This window comes from Pholis gunnellus (genome assembly GCF_910591455.1).
Source record: "Pholis gunnellus genome assembly, chromosome: 1".
Classification (NCBI taxonomy): Eukaryota; Metazoa; Chordata; class Actinopteri; order Perciformes; family Pholidae; genus Pholis; species Pholis gunnellus.
The window spans coordinates 11,024,852-11,036,596 of record NC_136528.1 but is presented as its reverse complement, the minus strand read 5'-3'; the positions used below and the strand labels follow the sequence as shown (position 1 = coordinate 11,036,596).

At 41.6% G+C, this 11,745-nt stretch overlaps 1 protein-coding gene across 2 annotated transcripts in view; it reads right to left on the bottom strand.

Moving 5' to 3' along the window:
- Positions 1-4,931: 4,931 nt before the first annotated feature.
- Positions 4,932-11,745, bottom strand: part of mpped2a (metallophosphoesterase domain containing 2a) — a 59,583-nt gene continuing 52,769 nt past the window's right edge. For both annotated transcript variants that reach the window (XM_079158703.1, XM_079158704.1), the window contains 3 exons: positions 9,452-9,567; positions 7,862-7,975; positions 4,932-6,803 (listed from right to left, as the gene is read on the bottom strand). In XM_079158703.1, coding sequence (XP_079014829.1) covers positions 6,685-6,803; positions 7,862-7,975; positions 9,452-9,567 — 349 coding nt within the window. In that variant the 3' untranslated portion in view covers positions 4,932-6,684. The remainder of the gene's footprint in view (positions 6,804-7,861; positions 7,976-9,451; positions 9,568-11,745) is intronic.

The following is an 11,745-nucleotide window of genomic DNA, read 5'->3' as shown; positions in this document are numbered from 1 at the left end:
ATAAATTAGCCTGTTGCAGAGTCAAACAGGGTAATGTCAACATCATTTTGAAGCGCAGGGTTTTTATACTCAAAATTGCCTCAAAATAATGAAATATACATTCCATCAGTGATAAACTTGTTACATAAACGTGAATTGTGATCGTAGCTAAAATAAAATTCAAACTACAAGAAAATTGTTGAACTGGTTCTCCCTCCTGGTGCTGTGGTTGGCCTCCTCGGGCTCTGGCTGCACCCTCCCAGACTTAATGCTCCCCCATATGGCAGACAGCGTCTCCTGCTGAGAGACTCCTTCACTCCTATTAATACACAGAGTGTAATAAAGGGCTCAATTGAATTAATCAGCTTGAAGACATTAATCAGACATTAATGAAGTATTTGACCTCTGCACCGCGTTGCTGTTCACGGTGTCTGCCTGCCTGTTTACGTTTAGAGTCGTATCGACCTGCTGCTCAGTTTTCTTGGAAGGTTTTTTTCGTTGACTGTTGAGAATCTCCTGCTTTTCATTAAATAACATTAAAGCTGAAGCTGATTTCTGTACGATGAGCCAACAGCAACGGCTTTCAAGAAGCAAACGACGGCACTGAAAATTCCTATATAAATAAAAACAGACACTTTCAATGCAAATGTATTGAATCATTGTGAAACGTGGAGCATCTGTTGAGCATGAAAGTTCATTGATGACCGTCGGTAAAGTGCTTTAACAAAACGTTCTTCACTCAAGGTCCACTTATACATTTTTCCTGAGCTTTTTTCGAACATTAGATGCAGTTGAAAGCTCTTGTAAAAGCTAGTAAGTGGACATTGATTTTGTAGAACCAGGACTCCTTATGTGTTGTCTGGTAGCCAAATTTGCTCCGGTAAATCATTTAAAAGATGTTTTCAAGCCCAAGTGGCCTGAGAATTTCCTTAATTATTAGCGGAGCATTAACTCTTTGACTTTTTCAGCGACATTCATTTTGAATCACTGTCCCTACTTTTCTTTAAAGCACTATATTTATTAAGACAATTTTTGTAACTCAACCCATATAGAAGATAAGTGGAGAGGACCGTCCTACACGAAGCAGAACATCTTGTCAATGTGGTGGAGGACAGAGAGCAGGGAGTGCAACAAGTCTGAGGGGCGATTAATGAGAACCCTCAAATTAAGGCCATTTTCCTTTCGTTTGCGGTTTCTAACTCACAAATTCAGACAGAAAATCAAGGTGTCCAGTATTTGAAAATATCAATCAAGTTGTTTGGCAGGCAATTGGTCATTTGACTGATCAAAGTCATGTCAAAAAAATGAACATGAGTCAGACGCCCAGTATTTTAAAATGTGTTCATGTGGAGGAAAAGCTACACTGATGTATTCGATTGTGAGTGATTTTGATTGTGCGTTTGAGTTCTTGATTAGTGAATAATGGAACAACGGTGCCCAACACCTGTAATTACGGTCATTTTCTAAACTCCACACAAACTAATCAATGAGCAGCGGCAAGAAGAGATGGAGACAGGAGAGTGAAAATCAGGAAGGAGGTAAATGATATACCATTAGACAAATGTAGCTTTTGTCTCCGCGGTGATGTAAAGAGACAGCCAAGGTACTAATCATCTCCCGTCATTCAGCCGATCCACTTGTGATAATCACGTATTGTTAGCGGGGGTTGGAGGGTCAATTCTCCTCCAGTTCAATCAGCACTCAAAGATTCCTTTAAAGTGCAGAACGTAAAGAGCAGCGACAGCATCAATCCACTCTGCAGGGGAAATAATTAACTTGAACAAAATAATTAGGAAAGTTCTTCAGTTAGCCAATTAACTTTTCATTTAACTTGATCAAGTTTTTTACATTTGGGTCTGACTAAATGAAAAGTGAACCAGTGCTTGTCTCATTTGCATACGGCTGTATATTCTCAGTATATTCACATTTCTGTGAGAAAATACTAAATACCAATGTGTCCATTTTGAATTCATGAAAGCTCTCAGGAGCTCAGCCCTCAAATTAACTCCCAAATAATGTAAACTGTCACAATAAAATATTTACTCTAAAAAGATGTTAAGTAAGGCCACATGGGAGAGATGAGCGCATGGAAAGCATGAGCCTGCATGACTCCGATTTAGAGTATTATTTCATACCAACTGCACTCGGGCCAAATGAGCTCCAGATTACAATAATACCACTGGCGGGCAATTAGGTCCATATAAACACTGCATGCAGAGTGCTGGCATCAGAGTGAGCCAGACGCGCACACACACACACACACACAGGTTGATATGGTGCTGAGAATCCGTCAGCCTTCACCGTGTTTTGCCCCGTATCCATCAGCAGCAGATGAAGGCTAACCTGACAAACACCCAACACCACCAGCAGCTGCCGGGGCAAGGATAATTAATACAGCAAGCAATTTGGCAGAGCTATAAACGTCCTGACGCTGAGACATGAAAGGGTGACTGGTGGAGAGAGAGAGAGAGAGAGAGAGAGAGAGAGAGAGAGAGAGAGAGAGAGAGAGAGAGAGAGAGAGAGAGAGAGAGAGAGAATGACTGATAATCCAGGAAACATAAGAGATTTCTCTAACAGACACGGCTTCAGGTTTAGGCGAATGTAAGGGGTGCCATCCATCCATAGGGGCGCCCCAAAATACGGGAAGAAAAGAAATAACAAATGTATTACTTTTACTATCTTTTACTAATGCTATTATTTTGACATATATTACAAAAAAAAGCCCACAACAACATAAATATTTGGCCCCATTTTCTGGGTTTCCAGAATGAAACATTTTAGAATGAATATTACTTGATGAATTACTGACACAGTAATGTGTTTATCACACCTACTTCTTTACATTTTTTCACACTCTGCCGGGTAGCTTAATCCATAATAATACATCATATCTCATCATTATATATATACTTTGCATTAATAATCCGAAACTGCAAAGTAAGTAATGTTATAAAATATATGTAAAGGAGGTAAAAGTATACAATGTTTCCCTCTAAAATGTAGTGGAACATAAGTATAAAGTAGCATAAAATATAAATACTTAAATTAGGTACAAGTAGGTCAAAATTCTACTTCAGCACAGTACTACAGGGAATGCACTGAGCGCCTTTCCACAGCTGTAACAAACAAACACGCTAATGTTAACATGTGTACAATTAGAGTGCTGACATGCGGCGTGCTTGTTAGCATGTTAGCACTCTAGTGATTAGCATGTAATGTTGCCATTGCAGCATGTTAACATGTGGGCTGTTAGTATGTTAGGAGGGAGGTGTTTAGCATGATATATGATAGGGAGTATAGGTCTTTATTAAAGCACTCAGGCGTACAGTATATTAGGTCTGATATTAAAAGGAGTGCAGAGGTATAGAGATATGTTGGTGTGCAGCATTATAGAGTCCCTATGCATTCACACCCACACTAAGAGGTTGAACGAACGCAGCAGATCCAGAGCAGCCGTGTCTCCTCCTGCTCATCTGTGGCCTATGTTAATATGATTAGACTGGATTATGGTAATGTGCGGGGGGGGGGGGGGGGGGGGGGACTTTGCTGCTCTCGTTTCGGGGAATAGTTAATTGGTTGGGCTGCTTTGATGTCGTGGTGATGAGAGAAGGGGGTTGGTGGGAGAGGCTGGCAAAGGCGCCCCGCGACTCAAGCCCATTTTATTTTTGGCCTACGAAGGATCCGAGCTGGCCAGTGACGACAACGAATCAAACCGATGACAAAGGATGGATGCTGATCTGGAGCCGAAATATTGTGAATATTCAGATAACAAGCATGAGGAGAAACACAAGGCAGATTTTTTATTCTCTCCTGCTGAGTGAAGCATGTTGAGTCATCTCTCGATCTGAGTTTGTGATCGGTTGAAGGTCCTTTGAATTACAATGTTCGTAATAATTATTATTGATGGTTAATAATTGATCGGCACATTTACTGCGTTTGATTGAGTCCTTCGTCTCTGCTGTTAATACATGTTGATCACCTTGTCAGGTGCGTCCGCATCGATGCAGTAAAAAGGTGAGTTTCACATCATCTTCTGCACAGAAATGAACAGCATGAAGCTGTTAACGTTGGTTGATACAAATAAACAGCAGCCACCATTTGAGCTGCAGTTCTTACATTGTCATTTCAAATAATGTCGGATGAACCTCACAGCTGGAGGTCAACAGTGTGTAAAAAGTTTTACATTTCAGCTTTAACGTTTTTGCTTTATATTCATCTGTGGGTCAGGACTTTTAAGCATGTTGCTCTTCTGGCCTCGGCACAATCAGGACCAGCAGGTGTTCTGCCTGTAGAGGCAAAACACCTGCTGTGATATTTGGGCTGTGCAGATGAGTTTACATTTATTTACTTTAGACATGTGGCTCTCATAAGTAGGCCAAGCCCGCGTGCAGCTGCGTCCAAGCTATGACCATCATCATCAATATTGACATAATATACAAAACGTTGCTAATGTCAAAAGGAGCAGCATGGTTACTGGAAGTCAAAGTAGTAATTTAATATTGTACTATTAGTTTGCAGATAACATAGGAAACCTGTAATGCACGGCTGTTCAGTTGTCTTCCTTTACATTAAATCTAAATGCATATATCAGCCAGGTTCAGAATAAGTCTGTTCACATCACAATCGTACAGCAACAGCGTTTCCCACTCAAATGGATGTGATGACTCTTAAAATACTTGTAACATGATATTGACTTTGATGAATCGTGACATCACTTGGACTTTGGCCTTTTGACCTGAGCCCAAACATGAATAAACGGTGATGCAAACAGGGTCAGATTCTGTGGAGGACACATAATGCTGGAATCGGACTCGACTCCGGACTTCACAGCCAAGACTTGCAAAGCAATGACTCGAGTTGAGTTAGTGTGAACTCGATTGAGGACCCAAAGCAGACTGGTCACATTTTAAAGATTAAAAAAAACGACAGACTGAGCATGATAAGTAAAAATCTTGCAATTTTATTTGCATATAAAGGCAGCTAAATATATCACAATGAACTGAAAGAGAGAACTAACATTTCCATGAAGAGGGATACAATCAGAGAAAGAGCGAGAGAGGAACAGAGCACGGAAAGAGCATTTACAGCGGCAAAGTTGAGACAACTATTGGCAACATTTTTTTTTTTTTTGTGCTAGCAAGATTGCATTTACACACAGTGCAAAATTAGAAAAAGAAAGCAATAAAACACAAAATACTATCAGATTTACACTTTTAAGGACAACTTTACCAGGTTTAGGCAGGCGTGTTGTTGGCTACAACCAGCACCTGTTGGATTGTGACTCTGACAAATTTTCCTCTCTCATCCGAAATGAATGTCTACCTCACTGGGAGAGTCGATACAAAAAACATTAAAGAAACGAATGAAGAGCGCCTGAAGGGAGCATTAAAGAAACAGGTCAATTATACGGGCGCATACAGAAAAGAAAATGCACCAGATTATTTTTTTTCCGTCAAAACACAACTTTTAGTACAGATGTTTTACAACATGAATATATAATATATATATATTTTTTATACATACATTTTCCAAATTAGATCAGAAACCCATAGCGGGATGTTACAAAGTAAATTTTTCGGGCTGTAATTTGATAGCTTTCCGTCCATGCGTTAGTCAGGTGTTGTTTTGCGGGGTAATAAATAAGGACTTTTCTCTGAGCTCGCAGAGAGTGGGGCTCTAGCTGAGAACATTAAAGCTAGTTTAAGGCAGCGTCCCTGTCAGCCAATAAGAAAAGAGGAACTGACGAGAAAAACAAAACAAATAAAAGACCTAAACACAAAATATCAGATGATACAACATAAAACAATGGGATCCATTGTCCGGCCAATGCAAACAAAACATAAAGAAATTGTACAAATTCACAAAGCATCATTTATTTTACAGATCTGACCAATATTTATCAAGAGCAAGATTGTTTAACCACAAAATCCCTCAAAAGGAGAATACCGGTGTCACTCACGACTTCGCAATCCCCCCAAATTCATTTTGCATTGCATACGTATGTAGACTTCAACACTTGTTTCTTTAACAAATGTGACGTACTAAGGTACGGAAGGTCGGACAGGACAAGGGTTAATATTCCTCATGTTTTCTTGTCATCATGAAATTAACAGATTATGTCGGGAACGCAAAACATATGAAGTGTCCTGTAACCGAACAAAAATATTGATTTGTGATGTCAAGAAAATCAGCTTATGTTGAAAATAACTTCATGACGTCACGATTCAAAAACAAAAATCATATCGCCGCCCTCGCTTTCTGCTGTTCTGCACTAAGGCAACTTATTTTTGAGGGATTACTTCCTGGTTTCCATTCCTTCCCGTGGCTGTTCCACAGGAAGCGGAGCGTCACGTTGAGTTGACTTGATGTAAAAATGTTTAAGTGCCTGGTGAAATTGGGACAAAGTTTCTTTATGGAAGTTGTTTTTCAGACTCTATGTAGAAAAACAAAAATCTGAGAGGGAACACAGCATTGTTAGCACAAAAATAAACCACCGGTATTCTCCTTTAACCCTCCCTGACGAACTCCCCGCCCCCGCCCCACGTCTCCAAATCTTCCCAATCTCAACGACAGCTTGGAGAAGATCAAACGTTTGCAAAGAAACACGTAGAACTTTTTTTTAATTTTTTTTTTTTTTTTTTACTTGACATATTTATAGAAAAAAAAAGTAGTTTATGGTTCCCCCCCCCCCCCCGTCCTCTGGTCTCAGGAGCTGGAGGGGTTGGGCAGGTCGAACACGATGGGGGGGTTGGTGGGCTGGAAGCTGACGGTGCAGGTCGACGCGTTGATGAACGACGTGTAGCCGTCCGTCATGATCCCGTAGCCTGAGGGGGGGGGGAAACAAACGTCAGCAACAGGTCACATTCAATCACCTCAACAACTTTACTGCCAGGAACCATGTTTTTGATACATTTCTCCCCCAAATCTCTAATGTGTGCGCTCAAAAGACCTATTTCTTTATCTTTGTACTAAGTGTTTTCATGTTCACGTATCACCTTTATTCCACTTTCTCGCAGCAGTACTAATTGCAATGAATATCTTGGGTTTAATACAATTAGTAATTTGGGTTTTTAGGGATTAATATGATGTTTTAATGATATTGAGACAGTTTACTAAGATTTTGAAGCTATTTTTGTAATTTTAAGTAATTACGTAGTTGTAGAATGTATTCACATTACTATAACAAGAGGAAATATGTTTATTGAACGCATGAATTAGTAATTTGAAGACCTGATAGTTTTGGTTGGATTTGATCTTTTTTTCCCTTTTGTGGTACATTTTAGTTTTTTTGGAATAGGCTAGATTGCAGTGTTTATCAACATCTTTACATAAATTCCGCATCCAGATGTTTATATGGATGTAGATATGCTTATGAAGCGAAAGACATTTACTAATAATGTAGTATATATGTCCATGTCAGCCTTTCTTTATCTCTCCCTCCAATAAAAACATAACTGTGTACCTTAGAGCCAAGAGAACTATTCCCATCAAGAAGAGGAAAGGAGCATGAACTGTTAGTGGAGTCATTCAAAGTCTGCTCTCAATGGGGATATAAATTCCATCCACTTGTCCCCAATTTGACAAAACTTGTCTTTTTGGATTCTCAAAGAATAAGTCGACTTAGAAAAATGATTCCATACAAATCTTGCTACACAGGTTGTGTTGGATTAAGACTCTTTCTAGTGATAGATTTGTTTTACTTGAGTTAGGATTTCTTTAACAGAACAAGTTAGCGAGACAAAACTGTTCACTCTTCAAACACACAGCGGCTGTATAATGTCCCGAATACAGTCAATCAGAACAAACTCAGACACCACTGTGTCCACCATGTCTGACCGCACCAATCACTGAATGAAAAGTTAATTTCATTTATTCTCAGTACCTTCGTGTATTCCTCCGAAGGCGTGAAGTTTGGGTCGGACCCTCTTCTGGACCGTGTTGAGCAGCTCCACACAGCCGACCCGCTGCAGCTCCTTAGGAACCCAGTCTCTGAAGCCTACACAGACAGACACATTAGTGGTTTTAAAATGCTCGGCTCCCCAGAGAGTCTCGGTTGTGGTTTACACATTTCCTCAAGTTCCTCCATTACGCCTGACCAACATCTGCAATGGATGTACAGAAGTGTAATAAATGAGTTAAAGTGAAGCGGCAGCAGAGAAACCGCACTGAGCATCAATGAAGACAAACGGTGACGGGCAAAGAACTAAATTCTGGACATTTGAGCTCCTGCAATGAGTCCTGTAGGTACAATTAAGTTCAGTAACTGCAAGAAGGAGTCCGAGATACATTTTTACAAGCGCACAGACAGTAGCCTTTGTCAGCTTTCCTTTAACTCTCACAATTACGATTACATTTTTACTTATTGAAAGTTTTAGTTGTAAAATCCTGGTTGTGATTCCCGTCATTTGGTTTGAGTCAGAACCATTTTATCATCATATATCAATATATATATATATATATCAATCATATTCAGGCTGCCATATAGCATCATTTGCCGTTAATGCTGAAGTAGCAGGTGATTGTTTTTGTTAAATATTTACAATTAAGAAACGGATATTCTCTCTTATATCTGGCTGCTCACAACTTGAACGTCTGTAGCCTCTTATGCAGAAAATCCATATTAGTAGTACACAGCTGTTAAGAAACAATAACTATATATACATTTTTGTTGTCAACGCACTGGTCAAGGATCAGTATTCCCTATCCGATACACAAGCTCAGGTATCAAAATCGGTATCTGAAAGGAAAGAATGGATCCGTAATCTGTAGTTGTTACATTTTGGAAGCTTTTTCTAGATCAGAACCTCCTCCTGATACTCCGCTCTGTAAATAACTGTTCATTTACTGCCCTTTTCACAGAAAGAGATTGCAAATGTAACAGCAATCTAAACAAATTCTGGCACATGAAAAATGTCTTCCACAGTCGTACAACCCCGATATTCAGTTTTGGAGAGCCACCCTACATCTTCAACCGTCCCCCCCGCCCCAAAGCTCTGCTCCGCTCTCCCATGGTCTCTCTCCAATCGTTTGCAGCGTCTGTCACACTGGTGCAAAATCGAGTTTCCATGCAATCAACTGGCCACAGCGGCTGCAGCAGCAGCAACTCTCCGTAGGCGAGAGGGAAGGAAATCACTCAATAAAGCCAGATGGAGAGCGCAAAAAAAAAAAAAAAAAAACAACTGGGGAAAAAACAACTAGGAGGAAAACTGAATCAGTCTGTAGTGAAAACCAAACAATATGTATTTTCTTTTTCATACAGTCAAACACAAATATTGAATCAGACCGTGTTCAAGGTGTTCTCTCCGGATACTGGTGGATTTATATGAAAACGCACACAGCTACACACACACACACACACACACACCGCCCGCTGCGATGCCTCCAGTGACTCCATACAGATTTTGCATAATGAGGAACAACCTCATTAGCTATGGTGATGATGAGAGGGCTGTGATTGGTTAATTGGACTCACCGAGCGGAGGTCCGTGGGTCATCAGGATGTCGATGCCTTCAGGGACGAGGTTCCATTTATCCAGCAGAGACTGACCCCGAGGCAGGTTGAACCCCCAGCCGTTAAACCACGGAGTCCTGCAGAGACGGAGGGAGGGAGATCACATTAACATGGCTCCGGAGACCAACTCTACCGTGATTACGGCATTAAAGCTAAATTGATATCTGGAAGCAAAATATATATCGCTGAATTTATGGAGCTTTTCTTCAGTTTCTTAAAAAGCAGCAGAAACATAACTTGCTGCTGCTCAGCTGTTAAATGCTTTGAGGGAATGGAACCGATTGTGGCTTTTATTGTGAAGCAGCAGCAGGAAGTTGGCTTGTGTAGAAGCGCTTAACACAATGCTATGATAGATCACAGTAGAAAAACAAATCACTATATATAAATGATTGATCTGATTTATTGATCCCAGCATGCCTTTTGTGTAAAGTCGTGCTTACTGTCCATACTTTGTGGCCATTTTGTGTGCGACATTTGAGTCTCCAGTCCACGTGACTCTTTCTCTTCAGCTTTTATCGTCGTGAAAATGAATGAGAGGGTTAAACGTGAAACAAACACCTGTGATTGGTCAGACGCTTCGTTTGACGCACCAGAGTTGGAGCTTTAAATTCAAAGAGTCACAACCAAGTTCAATTCATTTTAGAAGCCAAAAACAATACGACTGACTGCGCAGACCTCCTAGAAAGAAAATAAATAAGTGAATTTCTAAGCAGCAGGGAGCCACATCATGTTGTCGACCCCCATCCCCTCTGCTACACAGGCTGCGGATTGATTGACAGCAGCCGGGCCACCTCCGGCAGCCTGGATGGGAGTCTGCAGCTCCAGGGTGACAGGCAGCATCTCAGCCTTCCCCGGCAGACACAAAGAAAGCCTCGATCTGGCTGACTGGGAATGAGGGATGGATGGATGGATGAAGGGAGGAGGAAGGAGGGGCGGGGCGGTTGAAGAAGTAAAGCGAACCGTGCAGAGATGTTACATATGGGAGCGGGGGCGGGGAAACCGAGGGGAGAAGAAGAAATTGAGTAGAGGCCCGGTTGATAAATTGAGCCTTCATTTATCACAATAGTTGTAATGGCAGAAGAAGGCTGACAACAGAGGAAAGGAAGACAGATTATCACCACATAATGCCTCAGTATATAAACTGACCTACTGCAACAAGACTCCAAAAGAAATCTTTTAACTTTAAAATGTGAGTTTTTGCAGCACAGAGCAGCTGATGAAAAGATGATGTCGGCTCGGTTGTTTGCAGGTTACTTTGAGTTCGGAGCAGCCTCCGGTCACTTAGCGATGGGGCTGCGTACGGTATTTGGCCGAGGGGAAATCAGGGCTCCACAAACATCAATAGGCTTTGTTACAGTGAGGGATGGACGCTCCGGCGCTAATCAATACTTCCACAGGAGGGCCGAGTGGGGCTAACCAGAGCCATTTTAAAATCCAACCAAGCTCCTAAAGTATCTGTTCTCTAAGTAAGACACCCCCCCCAAAAAAAAAATCCCATTAATTCAGCACGGCGAGAGAAATGAGCAGTATAATGCAGACTGGTTGGGGTCTGGTGCTCGAGCAGTATCGAGTGTTTGTGCGCTCCATCAAAAAGGAGGCGGCGGCAGAATCCGAAGCCCGCTCTTTGATTTGTTCGCTCAGTCGTTGCCTCGTTCTCTCGCTCGGTGGAGAGCTGAGAAATGAGGTTAAAAATGAAATGTGAGGAGCGCACGGGGGAGTGAAGGCCACAGACTCAACTGATTAATTAGAACTAATCACACAAATCGGAGCTAATGGAAGTCTAATGGATTACTGGGAAGACTCGCCGCTCCATGGATGGAAATAGCGCTGCTGCGGCGGCGGAGTGGAGAAACCTAGAAAGCGGTGAATCAGAGCAGAGTCGGCCTGGTCGGTCGGCTGCACACAGAAATCACGGGCAGGGGATTTGTCTGGCTCTAGTTTTGACTAATAGCAACAAGACAAAACTTTGAAAAATGGCCAAATGCATTTATTCCCCCCACCGACTCAGAAAAATAAATCGTGGTTTCAGGCAGCAAAAACAAATAAATAGCTGGAGCGTTGATTTCGCGGCCGTGTTTCACATGTTTTCTCCCGCATAAACACATTCATCTGGGAGATGAAACATAACCCCCGACATGAGCCGTGGATCCGCAGCCAACCAAAAAGGTCCTGACTGAATGCAGAGCGCGGCGCTGCAGCTCGACGCCACAATGGCCCCATTGTCGGCTGTCTGCCTATGAAATATACCTTCCATG